The 16,012-nt window shown below is 44.7% G+C and overlaps 1 protein-coding gene across 1 annotated transcript in view; it reads right to left on the bottom strand.

Annotated features, from left to right (window-relative positions):
- Positions 1 to 1,445: 1,445 nt before the first annotated feature.
- Positions 1,446 to 16,012, bottom strand: part of LOC134984871 (oocyte zinc finger protein XlCOF6-like) — a 37,733-nt gene continuing 23,166 nt past the window's right edge. The window contains exon 5 of the mRNA XM_063950349.1: positions 1,446 to 4,407. Coding sequence (XP_063806419.1) covers positions 2,486 to 4,407 — 1,922 coding nt within the window. The 3' untranslated portion in view covers positions 1,446 to 2,485. The remainder of the gene's footprint in view (positions 4,408 to 16,012) is intronic.

The raw sequence follows: 16,012 nt of genomic DNA, 5'->3' as shown, positions 1-16,012 counted from the left end.
TCCGGACACAAGTCTGCAGAGGTGGAAAGACCTGCTGGTGAGAAAATTGTCAGCTCAAGTGGAACGTGACCCGTCAACAGCTCCTCCTTCATTTTCTCCAGCAACTGGGGCTGCGAGGAAAAGGATAACATTTCCGAGCCCACCCACTGGACACAAAAGTAACACTACAAGTGACACATTAACAGGAAATTGTTTCTGTCACCATAGCGACAATTATCTGGAAATAAGATAATACACAGACACATAAAAAGACTCAATGGAAATCTTTTGTTTTTAAACGACTTTATTTCATATCTTTAATACACAGATTTTTGTCTAAATTTTAAACTTAAAAAATACTTTACTCTGCACAACATGGATAAAATATCCTTAAAGCACAGAAACAATTCAGGTTACATTATAGTATTGCAGGTAAGTAAAACAGATAGATATCAGGAGAGCCAAAACCCTATGGGGGTCATTCAGACCCAGCCGCAATAGTGGCCCGCAGCAGTTGGCTTGTGGTGACAAAATGCACGTGCGCAGCAGCCGCGCAGACAAACACATTGCGGCCGCATCCCTGAGGGGTGAACGTGGGTGGGCCGGGACCATTTTCCAGGTAGCTGCGTGATGTCACATCTGCGATCATCTCTGATTAACCCCCTATAAGCTTACAGAGTGCACCTCATATCTCATCTTTTCCAAGTTACTACAAATGATATGAGATCGGTAGCAGCACTACTTTCAGGATTATTACACAGAACACACATAAAGGCTGACACAGCAAATAACAGTAACACATACAAGGGATTAATTAGAAATAAGGAAGCATAATCATCATTAGGTCTAATTATCAACTGGTTCTGTGCGGGACCCATACACCTCTTTACTGCCTCCAGCAGCCCCTGGTACTGCACTGCAGCCACCTACCCTATCTCCCCCCACTACTGCCACCCACCCTGTCTCCTCCCAGTACTGACACCCCATACTGTCTCTCCCCCCCCACTACTGCCATCACCGTCTCACCCCCCTACTGCCACCCACCCTGTCTCCCCCCACTACTGCCACCCACCCTGTCTCGCCTCCACTACTGCCACCCGCCCTGTCTCCCCCCCACTACTGCCATCCGCCCCGTGTCTCCCCCCCTACTGCCACCCGCCCTATCTCCACCCTACTGCCACCCGCCCTGTCTCCCCCCCACTACTGCCACCCGCCCTGTCTTCCCCCCACTTCTGCCACCTGCCCTGTCTCCCCCCCACTACTGCCATCCACCCCGTCTCACCCCACTACTGCCACCGCTGTCTCCCCCACTACTGCCATCCACCCTGTCTCCCCGACTACTGCAATCCTCCATCTCCTTCCACTACTGCCACCGCCCTGTCGCCCCCCTAGTGCCACCGCCATCTCCCCCACTACTGCCACCACCCCATCTACACCAACTGCCACCCACCCTGCCTCACCCCACAACTGCTACCCGCCCTGTCGCCCCCCACTACTGCCACCCGCTTTGTCACCCCACACTACTGCCACCCGCTCTGTCACCACCATCTCCACCACTATTGCCACCGCCCCATCTCTCCCCACAGTCCTTCATCTGCAGGTAGAAGAAAGCAGGGCAGTAAGGAGGCAGAAGCTGCTTCTGGTACCATGGACCCTGGTCATGTAGGGCTCGTAGAGTCAGTAAGATTATGTAATAGGTGCCTACAGTAAGTAGGCAGAAGCTGCTTCTGGTACATTGACCCTGGTCATGTAGGGCTCGGAGAGTCAGTAAGATTATGTAATAGAGACACCATCTTACAGGCAGCCGCTGAAGGGAGTAGAGAACGGGTGTTATGTGGCAGGAACGGGCTGGTTAGGTAACAGCCTGGCTGCTGCATTCTGTACAAGCTACAAGCGGTGCAATTCGTTTGCTGGGAGACCCAGGTAGAGGACATTGCAGTAGTTTATGTGTGATGATACAAGTGCATGTATGACATCAGGTAGATCTTCTGAGGGAAATAAGTGCTGGAGTCTGGCTATGTTCCTCAGATGAGGATCTGATTGTGGCTGATACCTGATGTGTAAGTGTCACTCCACCATCCAGGACACCAAGCTTCCGCACAGGATCAGCATTTTGTAACTCTGAACCCCTAAGCGTGTCTGGTTGGTTTTGCAAAGATGAGCTGTAGCCCTGCCCTTTGTTGGTGAGCTTCTATCATAAGGACCTGTTTCACCAGGACTGAGTCACAGCCAACTGGCATCACCCACACCTGGAGCTCAACTAGACAACCATTTAGGATTGGTACTGGGTTCTCAGTACCTGGAGAAAAAGACAGGTCATCTGTATAGCAGTGGTAGATGAGGACATGACATCTGATTATTTCACCCAGTGGTAACATGTATATTGCAAAAAACATAGGAGATAGGATAAGAACCTTAAAGAACGCATGGCAATGATGAGTATACTACAGAAGATTAAAATGGTTCCGCACCTGAGTGATATCTATTGTATGCAATAAGAGATGATTTATTTCTCAGAGTATAGAAATGGCCTCTCACCTGTGTGACTTCGCTGATGTCTAACGAGATGTGATTTTTGTGTAAAACATTTCCCGCACTCAGCGCAAGAAAATGGCTTCTCACCTGTGTGACTTTGCTGATGTCTAACAAAATTTGATTTGTGTGCAAAACCTTTCCCACACTCAGAACATGGAAATGCCTTCTCACCTGTGTGACTTTGCTGATGGGTAACAAGTCGTGATTTGTGTGTAAAACATTTCCTGCACTCAGAGCAAGAAAATGGCTTCTTAGCTGTGTGACTTCTGTGATGTGTATCAAGATCTGATTTACATGCAAAACATTTCCCACACTCAGAACATGGAAAAGGCTTCTCACCTGTGTGACTGCGCAGATGTGTAACAAGTTGTGATTTACTTACACAACATTTCCCACACTCAGAACATGGAAATGGCTTCTCACCTGTGTGACTTCTGTGATGTATAACAAGATGTGATTTACTTACACAACATTTCCCACACTCAGAACATGGAAATGGCTTCTCACCTGTGTGACTTCTGTGATGTATAACAAGAGCTGATTTGTGTGAAAAACATTTCCCACACTCAGAACATGGGAATGCCTTCTCACCTGTGTGACTTTGCTGATGTGTAACAAGTTGTGATTTCCATGTAAAACATTTCCCACACTCAGAACATTGAAATGCCTTCTCACCTGTGTGACTTTGCTGATGGGTAACAAGTTGTGATTTTTGTGTAAAACATTTCCCGCATTCAGAGCAAGAAAATGGCTTCTCACCTGTGTGACTTCTCTGATGTATAACAAGTTTGGATTTCCAGGTAAAACTTTTCCCGCACTCAGAGCAAGAAAATGGCTTCTCACCTGTGTGCTTTCTTTGATGTCTAACAAGATATGATTTAAGTGCAAAACATTTCCCGCACTCAGAACATGGAAATGGCTTCTCACCTGTGTGACTTCTCTGATGTATAACAAGATGTGTTTTCTGTGTAAAACATTTCGCACACTCAGAGCAAGAAAATGGCTTAGCATCTGTGTGACTTCTGTTATGTCTAACAAGAACTGATTTGTGTGCAAAACATTTCCCACACTCAGAACATGGAAATGCTTTCTCACCTGTGTGACTTTGCTGATGGGTAGCAAGTTGTGATTTGTGTGCAAAACATTTCCCACACTCAGAGCAAGAAAATGGTTTCTCACCTGTGTGACTTCTGTTATGTATAACAAGATGTGATTTAGTTAAATAAGATTTCCCACACTCAGAGCAAGAAAATGGCTTCTCACCTGTGTGACTTCTCTGATGCATAACAAGATGTGAGTTTTGTGTAAAACATTTCCCACACTCAGAACATGGAAATGGCTTCTCACCTGTGTGACTTCTCTGATGTATAACAAGTCGTGATTTGTATGTAAAACATTTCCCACACTCAGAACATGGATATGACTTCTCACCTGTGTGACTTCGCTGATGTGTAATAAGATCTGATTTCGTTGTAAAACATTTCGTACACTCAGAACATGGAAATGGCTTCTCACCTGTGTGACTTCTCTGATGTATAACAAGATGTGATTTGTATGTAAAACATTTCCCACACTCTGAACATATCAGTGGCCTCTCACCTGCCTTACCTGTGTGTGGGTTAATAGGCTTTGTGTTCTTTGTAAAACATTTGGCATCTATAGAACAGGGAAACACTGTATCTACTCTCAGAGCTGTAACAGATGCACCAATATCAGAGTGATCAGGAGAACATTTCCCAGGATCAGAGGGATCAGCTGATAGAGCTGGATGTATAATTGGGGTAATGGGGTTATCTCCTGGAGAATCCTGTCTACTGTAATTATCTCTTATGTCACAAACCGGGGATAACATTAGATGTCCTTCTGAGATATTCCTGCTTGTGTGTCCATCTGCTGGAAATAAAATACATTATGGAAATGTGACATTTTCTGTAACAATATTAATCTTGTAAACAATAGGAGAAGACGACTCTCTGGGACACTTAATTGTAAATGTGTGTGTATAATAAAACATAACTTTTAATGAAGGCTTTATAATATTGTGTCTCAGACTATCATTGTGTCCACCCTCCTGAGAACACTCACAATAACAAATGTAATATTATAATAAGACTTAGATATATCTCTCTTGTACTGGTAACTAACCATGAAGTATAAATGGAGATGTAGTCACTCGCCAAGTCCTATGTCAGCACCAATGTAAAACAATGGATGGGGAACATATCGTATGAATTGGAGATTCTAGATGAATAATAACATCAGTCATATGAGCTGATGGATCAGAGAAATGTCTCCTAACGTTACTCCTGGAAGCATTGGTAAGGTAGCATTCCTTTATGTGTGTGCTCATACGCTGGTAAGCCTGTACAAGTGTTACTCATCTTATATAAGGTATATTGCTACAGCAGAGTAGGTGTGGAACAAGGTATTTTACATGCAATACACCCATATAATAACCTTCAATTATAATCATCTGCTAGGTTATAATCCACTCTAACACCCCCATCATGAGTTTTACCTCTATATTCTCTCAATAGTAATAAGGAAGATGTGTGTACGGTAAGTATGGTATAGAGAATTACATATCAGAATCTATACAGCTGCCGGCATACTTCTGCTTCTCATACATGTGCTACTGGCAGCAGTGAACATCTGAGTGAGAGTGAAGGGAAGACAGCAGAGTCTGATGAGAAAGAGATTGGATCTGCCTTTGCAGGGATGTACCACACCTGTCACCCCTGGGAGTATATAAAATAATAAATAAGAGGAGTGTGGTCCATCCAGACATGCTTTCTGGAGCTCTCCTCACTAAGGGGCACATGTACTAAGCAGTGTTAAAAGTTGAGAAGTTGCCCATAGTAACCAATCAGCTGCTCAGTATACTTTTATAGTATGCAAATTATAAATGTTACATCAATGCTGATTGGTTGCCATGGGCAACTTCTCTACTGGCTCACTTCACTTTTATCACTGCTTAGTACATCTCCCAGTATATGGCTTCTTATCTACCCTACCTGATAGCTCTCAGCCGCCGCTGGGATCAAGACCCAATCTATTAAGTCGTCCACTCCTACTGGCCTAAAGCCGCTCACTCCGGGCACTGTTCACTGCCGCAGCCTAGTGCCGCCGCTGAAGCCACGGGCTGTAGTCTGGGAATAAGTGCGCCCAGTCTTTCCTGCATACTCCGGATACCTGACTTGGAGGCGATTTTGCCTCAGGTGGGAGCACTTGCTCTCCTGCTTCTGCTGGGGACAGAACGGGCTGCCCACAGTCACCGGAGCCTAGCGGTGATATTAGGAAGTGAGGTGGCTGCCATTTTGGATCCTGGTGCCCGGCCATCGCATGCTTTGCTTCAATAAGGTTTAAAATTAATATAAGCTGCTAAATAAGTGTCCTGACGGCTGGACCGTGGTCAATACACTAAATTGAAGCATTTGCCTGGAGGTGAAACTACCTTCTATTTATATGGTTCCATTATAATCTACTTCCTCTCAGTCTACATGCAGAGCCCAGTATCAAGTATCGTCTGAGTACAGCTCATTACACTCTGATTACAACCTCACAGTATATTATTTTGTGGATTTATTCACTGAATATATTTTGCCATTTGTGTCTCTCTGGGCTGAGTACTTCACGTCTGTGATCACGCTGACCTCTAGTGGAATTTCTCGCTCATTACTGTGTTATTTGAGTTGCATTACATCATGTTTACTTGATACCCCCGTCACCCCGACTAAGAATGTCATTTTGAACTGAGTCATCTTGATGTAACCTCCTGACAGCGTACTACTGCTACTTTTATTTATAGATTGTATTTTCCTATCTCTGAGAGGTCAGTCTCTTTGTAACCAGCTTATGGGGGTCATTCCGAGATGATCGCTCGTTAGCAACTTTTTGCTGTGCTGCAATCAGATAGTCGCCACCTAAGGGGGAGTGTATTTTCGCTTTGCAAGTGTGCGAATGTTTTTGCAGCAGATGGCACAAAATAGTTTGTTGCAGTTTCTGAGTAGCTCTGGACTTACTCAGCCGCTGTGATCTCTTTAGACTTTTTGGTCCCGGAATTGACGTCAGACACCCGCCCTGCAAACGCTTGGACACGCCTGCGTTTTTCCAAACACTCCCAGAAAACGGTCAGTTGACACCCATAAACGCCCTCTTTCTGTCAATCACCTTGCGATCGGCTGTGCGAAATGATTCTTCGCTAAATCCATTGCCCATCACCAATCCTCTTTGTACCGGTACGACTCGCCTGCGCATTGCGGTGCATACATGTGCGGTTTTGATGAGTTTTAACCTGATCGCAGCGCTGCAAAAAAGTTGCTAGAGAGATCAACTCGGAGTGACCCCTCATGCCTCCAAAAAAGTACCAAATTGGCCCCACCTGTCCATCTCTTTGGTACCTCAAATTCAGGTGGTCCTTCTGAGACCGCTACAACATCATCTGCTTCTACTTGTCAGTCGCACAGCCCAGCTGTAATGGCTGAAAACGTCTTAAGACACTCTAGCTGGTCCTGTTACTCTACGCTCTATACATTCTATGTTATTTACATTTAAGGACTGAAAACCTCCGAACTTAACTCTAATATTTGAAGCTTTGGGGTCAGATATCAGTGAGATTGGCACTCGTACAGACTAAGATGAAAGAGATTGTTGCATCTCACAAAGATCTGATTTCAGCACATGACACCCTTCAGGAAGACATGGTCTCTATTTGTGATAAAGTCATTGATTTAGAAGACAGGTCTCGGAGAAATAATATCAGAATAATGGGCGTTCTGGATTCTGCTACAAATGCAGAGCTTTATGATTATGCCACGGTCCTCTTTTCAGAAACTTTCACTGAAGGCTTCTGCCGCGGACCTTCTTACTGATAGGATCCATAGACTCCCAAAGTCCACAGGCCCCTATCCAAGCACAGAGGGACACTCTGCTCAGGGTCCACTTTTTTCATATTAAAGAACACATTCTACGAGCCACTTTGTCTTCCTCAGGCACAGCTGAGTGCCTAAATAATCTGCAGATATTTCCAAATATTTCTCCTGTGACGCTGGACAAAAGGCGTCTATTCCACCCAAGGAAATGTGCAATACAAATGGGGCTTTCCTACTAACCTTATTGTAATGTGAAACGGCGCCTTCGCAGTGATACCTTCACCCGAGGATGGCCCTGCTATTCTGAAAATTTGGGACATTCCTGTTGACAGTCCTTCATGACACTTTACCTAAACCAATCCCGGAGGAGTTGTCTTCCGTCTCGAAGTAATATGATAAAGGAGTAAGACTGTTACAGACACTCAGAGTTTGTTTCCTACTGTAATATGTGCCAACTGGGACTAAGTTACTGGGCATGGATCTATTTTTGGCCCAGATTTATTTGCTCTTGTTATGGGTATAAAATGTATCTTTTTATCTTTATTTCCTGTGCTATATAATTGCTATATGGTCTGATATTCTATCCACTGTTACGTTTCATAATACCTTTCTAGAATGTTTGGGTGTTCAGGTAAAGCATGACTGATTCGTGTAACACCCTGTTGCCCTTATAAAGGTGTTGGTGGAACCTACATTGGATATCAGGCCATGTTCTTGGCCTTTACCTCCTTTGGATACATTGGTTACATTGAGATTTGAGATTTCTTTGTACAATTGTTACTATGATGACTAGATTTTGCACTCTTGTGTGGCTACTTGGGGTAGTCGGTGGGTTTCCCTTTTAGGCCAGACCGCCACCTTTTTCTACCTTTCTGTCACAGTTCCCTAGTAACCGAATCTCTAGTTCCTTTATGGATGCTATTTCTGATTGTCTTTCATTTTTCTTCCCTATTTTATTAATTTTTTTCTGTTATTTGATAGTTTGAAGTATGCACACGCCCTACAGACTCTATTGGACTTTACACAGATGATCCTAGATGTTTCATTTGGTAGACTTACCATTGTTAACTCTCTTTCCGCGAGGTTCATTGGTTTCACAGGAAAACATTGCAGTATCCACAGGAAAATATTGGGGTGGGATCTTGATCCAGAGGCACAAACAGGCTAAAGCTTTAGGCTGTCCCAGGATGCATTGGGGCCTCCTCTATAACTCCACCTCCAGACACTGGAGCTCAGTTTTGTTTAACCAGTCCAATGCAGGAGCAGGTAAAAGAGAAGGCAGATGTTAGTCACATAGAACCACATTCTCATGACAGGAGAAGGGACCAGCGGCTAACGCCGTACAAACCTACAGAATCTAGGTGCGTCAGGGTGGGCGCCCTGTGGAACCAATGTACCTCACAGAAAGAGCTGTAACAATGGTAAGTCTACCATAACTCTCCTTTTCTGCAGCAGGATACATTGGTTTCCACAGGAAAACATTGGCGACGTTCCTCAAGGGAGGGGACGCACCTTAACGGGCATGAGAACGTGGCATCCAAAGGAAGCATCCTGGGAAGCAGAAGTATAAAAGGCATAGAACCTAATAAACATGAGGACCACGTAGCCGCCTTCCACAATTGTTCTGCGGATGCGCCACGGCGAGCCACCCAAGAGGGTTCAACAGACAGATTAGAATGGGCTTTAATAGCAGCAGGAGCTGGAAGTCCAGCTTGCGCATAAGCTTGTGCAATCACCATTCTAATCCATCTGGCCAAAGTTTGCTTATTCGCAGGCCAGCCACATTTGTGAAAACCAAACAGTACAAAAAGGGTATCTGACCTCCTGATAGAGGCAGTCCTTTCCACATAAATACAGGGAGCCCTTACCACATCCAAACAACGGTCTTTGGAATACAAATCTGAAGAGATAAAGGCCGGAATCACAATCTCTTGGTTAAGGTGAAAAGATGACAGCACCTTAGGCAAATAGCCAGGTCTATTTCAGAGAGCTGGCCGGTCACTGTGAAAAGTCAAATAGGGTGGACCACAAAACAAAGCGCCTAAGACAGATACCCTTTTTGCAGAGGCAGTTGCCAGCAAGAACAGGACCTTGGCCATGAGCCATTTTAGGTCCACTGACTCAAGAGGTTAAAATGGAGACTCTTGCAGGACCTTTAGTGCAACAGTCAAATCCCATGGAGCCACAGGAGGGACATGGGGAGGCTGACTCCTAAGTATGCCCTGAGCGAAAGTATGAACGTCAGGTATAGATGCAATTTTCCTCTGAAACCATACTGACTAGGCAGAGATGTGAACCTTGAGGGTGGCCAGACGAAGACCTAGTTCAAAGCCTTGTTGCAGAAAAGCCAGGATTCTGGATGTTCTGAATTGATATGTATCATAATTCTTGTCAGCACACTAGATGAAGTAAGAATTCCAGACTCTGTAATAAATCCGGGCAGATGCCGGTTTGCGGGCTTTCAGCATAGTCTGAATAACTGCCTCGGAAAATCCTTTGGCCGTCAGGAGTGAAGCTTCAAGAGCCACACTGTCAAAGCCAGTCTGGCCAGGTCTGGGTAAAGACAAGGGCCCTGTATGAGAAGGTCCGGGCGCTGCGGAAGTAGAAGGGGTCTCACTGCAATAATGACATGGGATGATCTAGATATTGTGGCAATTACAGAGTCATGGTGCAATGAAAATCATGACTGGGACATAGCTATCCCGGAATATACTTTATTTAGGAAGGACAGAACGGGAAAAATCGGAGGAGGGGGGGGCAATGTATGTAAAAAAAAGCATTAATACTACCTTAATACAAAGTAATGAAGAAAAAACTGAGGCCCTTTGGGTGTCCATAGAAATAGGGGAGAAGTCGATTATTCGTATTGGTGTGATATATAGGACACCAGGACAGGAAGTAGAACTGGACAAGAACCTATTGCAGGACATAACTAAAATGGCATTAATAGCAGAGATAATAATCATGGGAGACTTTAATCTTCCTGATGTAAACTGGGAGGTGTCTGTTGCTAGTTCCACTAGAATTAGAGAAATTTTAAATTCCCTTCAGGGAGCATCCCTCCACCAATTGGTGAGGGAGCCCACTCGGAAAGACGCAATATTAGACTTAATACTTACAAATGGAGACAGAATATCGGATGTACAAGTTGGTGAAAACCTGGGATCCAGTGATCATCAAGCAGTATGGTTCAGCATTAAGACATAGACTGACTCGTCCCAAACAAAAACAAAGGTGTTGGATTTTAGGAAGGCTGATTTTGTAGGGATGGGAAAATGTGTAAGCGATTCTTTGGCAGAGTGAAGGAACTTGGAAACAGTGCAGGAGAGGTGGGAAACATTAAAATGTGCAATATTAAAGGCAACAGACCTTTGTATCAAAAGTGTTAGGAAAAACACAAGGAAAAGGAAGCCAGTGTGGTTTGTGAAAGAAGTAGCAAATATTGTGAATGAAAAAAAAAGACGGCTTTTAGGAAATATAAGCAGACACAGAATAATGAAGACAAAGATATATATCTTGTTAGACAGAAGGAGACTAAGAAGGTAATCAGATGTGCAAAGGCACAAGCTGAGGAGAAAATGGCCCAGTCAGTGGGTAAAGGAGGCAAAACTTTTTTTAGGTATATAAGTGAAAGGAGAAAAACAAAAGGCGGAATTATAAAACTAAAGACAGAAACTGGGAGTCTTGTTGAGGGAGACAATGTAATAGCAGATCATCTTAATACTTATTTTTGCTCAGTATTTACTACTAAAAGAGAAGGGAAGGGGCCACAGTTAAGTTGCAGTGATATTTAGGAAAATTAAACAAGTACACTTACAGAGGAGAAGGTCCTAACAGAACTCTCAAAGCTGAAAGTGGACAAATCTATGGGGCCAGATGGGATGCATCCAAGGATACTAAAAGAACTTAAAGAGGTGCTGGTAGCACCATTGACAGAATTATTCAACCAGTCATTAGCTACAGGAGTAATTCCTGAGGACTGGAAAGAGCGAACATAGTCCCACTGCACAAAAGTCTAAGCAAGAGCAAGGAGGAGGCAAACATCTACAGACCAGTGAGTCTTACATCAGTAGTAGGGAAATTGATGGAAACACTCTAAAAAGAAAGAGTTGTAGATTATCTCAAATCCAGCAATTTACAGGATCCCAACCAGCATGGATTCACTGGGGGGAGATCATGTCAAACAAATCTTATTGACTTTTTTGACTGTGTGACTAAAGTGATGGATAAAGGTGAAGCCGTGGATATAGCTTATCTAAACTTTAATAAGGATGTTAACACTGTTCCATATTGCAGACTGCTAAATAAACTTGGAAGCTTGGGATTGGATACTAGAATTATTTAATGGATAAGATCTTGGTTGAAGGATAGAAAACAGAGAGTTGTGGTAAATGGAGTGCATTCACAGGAGGGAAATGTTACCAGTGGAGTACCCCAGGGATCTGTACTTGGACCAGTGCTTTTTAATATCTTTATTGGCGACATTGCAAATGGCATTAAAAAGAAAGTATGCCTTTTTGCAGATGACACAAAGGTATGCAACAGGGCAGACACACCAGGTGGGGTAAAACAAATGATTGAGGATCTAGGTAGACTACAGGAATGGTCAAGATCGTGGAAATTACAGTTTAATTCCAAAAAATTCAAAATCATGCACTTGGGTCTCAAAAATCCAAAGGCTAAATATAGTATTAAGGGCACTATACTGGAAACTGCTGAGGAGGAAAGGGATCTAGGAGTCACTATTTCAGGTGACATAAAGGCAGGTAAGCAATGTAACAAAGCAATGAGAAAGGCTAGTCAGATGCTTGGTTGCATTGGGAGAGGAAACAGTAACAGAAAGAAGTAATAATGCCACTGTATAGGTCATTGGTACGGCCTCATCTAGAATACTGTGTTCAATTCTGGAGGCCATATCTTCAAAAGGATATTAATACATTAGAGCTTGTACAAAGAAGAGCAACTAAAATGGTGCATGGCCTACATCACAAAACATACCCAGAAAGGCTAAGAATTTGGAGCAGAGAAGGGAAAGAAGGGAAAGAGGGGTAATGATAGAAACTTTCAAATACATCAAGGGTTTTAACAAAGTCCAGGAGGGAAACATTCTCCAAATGAAGAGAAGCAATAGAACGCGAGGATATGCACTGAGATTGGAGAGGGGGAGGTTCAGGGGAAATTTGCGGAAATATTACTTCACAGAGAGGGTAGTGGACAAGTGGAATAGCCTCCCATCAGAGCTGTTAGAGGCTAAGACAGTAGAGCAATTTAAACATGCATGGGATAGGCATAAGGATCTCCTTACAAAGAAATAAGGATCAAATAAGGATTGAGATAAAAATATGGTAAAACCCCCCCCCCCAAAAACAGAAGGGCAGACTAGATGGGCCAAGTGGTTCTTATCTGCCGTCAAATTATATGTTTCTATGTTTCTCTGTTGACAGACCCAGCAGGTCTGAGAACCAATATCTTCGAGGCCACGCTGGAGCGACTAGAAGTAGTAGTCCTCCTTCTTGTTTGAACTTCCATAGTCGTAGTATCCTGGGCAAAAGTGACACTGTAGGGAACACGTAGGGCAGCCGAAAGTTCCATGGAATTGCCAGTGCGTCCACGAATGCTGCTTGAGGATCCCTGGTCCTTGATCCGTACCGTGTGATTGTGTCGAGATGCCATGAGGTCTACGTCCAGTAGGCTCCATCTATCCACTAGGAGTTGAAAGACTTCCGGATGAAGATTCCACTCTCTGGCATGTATGTCCTGGCGACTGAGGAAGTCTGCTTCCCAGTTTTGGACACCTGGAATGAACACTGTCGATATGGCTGGCAGATGGCGTTCCGCTCAACAAAGGATTTTTGACACTTCCATCATTGCCATGCGGCTTTGAGTGCTGCCTTCATGATTTATGAATGCCACCATGGTGGCGTTGTCTGACCGTACCTGAACAGGCCTGTTCTGTACCAGAGGCAGGGCGAGAGAGTGCATTGAACACTGCCTTCAACTCCAGAATGTTTATTGGGAGGAGTGATTCCTCCTTGGTCCAGCGACCCTGAAACGAGTGTTGCTCCAACACCGCACGCCATCCTCTCAGACTGGCATCTGCTGTCAGCATAACCCAGTCGGGGATCCAGAAGGGATGGCCCTTGCTTAATCGCTGATCCTCTAGCCACCAGGTCAGCGACAACCGAACCTCCGGAGTTAAAGCAATCATCTGAGATCTGATCTGATCTGGAGACAGAAACACCCATTGACTGTGTGTATCCAGAAGTGCCCCTTGGTGCACTATGAGCTGGGAACAGCGAGGACTTTTTCCAATACATAAGCCAACTATGGGCTTGCAGAAAGTTTGCCAGTGGGAATTTACCAGAATCAGCAGATCGTCCAGATACGGTAGGATTATGATCCCCTGGCAACGAAGATGTGACCTTATCACGGCCATGACCATGGTGAAAATCTGAGGAGCCGTAGCCAATCCAAATGGTTGAGCCTGGAATTGAAAGTGTAGGTTGCCAATAGCAAACCGCAGAAACTGCTGGTGTGACCTGGCAATCGGTATATGCAGGTATGCATCCTGTATATCCAGGGATACCATATAGTCTCCAGGTTCCATAGCCAGTACAATTGAGCGCAGTGTTTCCATACGAAACCTGGGTACTCTCACAAACTTGTTCAGAGATTTGAGGTTGAGCATAGGCCGGAATGACCCATTGGGTTTCGGAACTAGAAACAGGATCGAATAATAAACTCTGCCTCTCTGGGACTGAGGTATCGGCACAACCACTCCTGTACTACGGAGAGAACTGACACTCGTTTACAAAGCTTGCACCTTTAACGGATCCCATGCGCCTGAAGTGGTCTTTCACCAGACCTGGGTGAACTGTAGAAGTCGGCCTCCCACCCTGTAATCCTCCAGGGGGAGGCCCGCCACATCATGCAGCAGGTTTGTCATGTTTTGAAGCAGGCTGATGGGCATCCCAGGATTGTGTGGCCTTGGGCTAGGTGGTTTTGGGAGCACGAGATTGTCTCGGCTATGCCTGACCTTTTGCTTTCCCTTGAGGCCGAAAAGATTAGTTTTGGGAAGAAAAGCAGTCTTAGCAGCTGCTAATTCAGATACAATTTTATCCAGGCAAATATAGTGGTGGATGCCCAATTATCCTAGTCACATCATTCAGGAGCTTGAATGGGAGTTTTTACCAAACAAAATGTCCCCCCTTAAATGGGAGTACCTCTAAGGTCTTTTTGGAGTCTAGGTCCACCTTTGATGACCTCAAAAACAGAATACGGTGAGCCAGGACAGACGTCGACGCCTTGGCTGCCAGTACTCCTGAATGTAACAGGCAGCAGTGGTAATGTGAGACAGGTATTGTCTGGCACTGTCAGATATATCCTAAGGCAGCTCATCTTTTAATGCCTGAACCCATACTTCAATACCTTTTGCACCCCAGGAGGCAGCTATAGTGGGCCTATGCACAGCTCCTGTGAGGGAGTAAATAGACTTCAGGTATCCCTCCACACGCTAATCTGTCAGTTCCTTCAGTGAGGTGACAGTGGTGACAGTCAGAGTGGATGATACCACAAGACGGGTGACATGAGAATCCAATGGTGGAGGATTTTCCCACTTGCTACATAACTCTGCAGGGAGAGGATATCGAGCCAAGGCCCGTATAAAGACACAGGGAATTTCTTCTTTGGAGTAGACCAGGGTTCCCGTCTGATGTCCACTGAATGGTCAAAATGGGGTAACAGAGTTTTATCAACTTTCTGCAGCTTACACATATCGGTTTCTTTTGCTGTAGTAGTGGAATCCTCATAGAAACTACTAAGGCCGGAACATCAACCTGTAAGGGAGAATCCTCATCAGTAACACCACATTCAGTGTCTGACAAGGCCATATGTTCCCCCTCCTCTTCAGATGAAACATCAGAGAGGTATATGGACTGTGAGGAAGTAGCCCGCTTAGATAACCCGGAAGCACAGGAGTGACCTGGGGTGGATATCTGTCTAACAAAGGACTGATTTATTTGTTGCAGATGGTTAGACAAGGCGGATTAACCATAGGTGGCTGTAGTGGTACAGGTGGTCCCATAGGGGGCGTAAGGCGTTCCACCGGGGTACTCAGTAGGTTAGTGAACGCAGCCCAGGGTGGCTCCTGATTGGTTACAGGAGCTGCAGACTGACAGGGAGATGTATGACACGCAGTAGACAGACCTTCATACACAGCTTCCCCCTCTGGTAAATCTTTGGTGCATACTCTGCATGATGCAGGAGCTTCCACAGACTTACTGCACTTCCTGTTACACATTGTACACAAAATGCAACAATAGAGCGGTTTAGTACGATAAAGCCAAAGTACAACACCTGCGAATAAAGCCGTTAGTATGTGACCGAGTACACAGTAGATTAAACGTAATAGGTAAATACTGTGTCGCAGTAACTATATACATGACCCAGACGTATCTAGCCACTTAGAGTACGGAATATAGGGACAGTTGTATCTGGGAAACACTGAAAGTGAAACCACACAGCAGATGCAGGCACACATAGTCACAGGCAATGCAGAAATTACTACCACAATAAAGCTGCACTGAACTAGAATATTATATATCACAGCATGGTCCTAGGCCGGCGGT

The sequence above is a fragment of the Pseudophryne corroboree genome, assembly GCF_028390025.1.
Source record: "Pseudophryne corroboree isolate aPseCor3 chromosome 3 unlocalized genomic scaffold, aPseCor3.hap2 SUPER_3_unloc_9, whole genome shotgun sequence".
Taxonomy (NCBI): domain Eukaryota; kingdom Metazoa; phylum Chordata; class Amphibia; order Anura; family Myobatrachidae; genus Pseudophryne; species Pseudophryne corroboree.
Note: the sequence above shows the minus strand (reverse complement) of the source record. Positions and strands in the feature narration are given on the sequence as shown.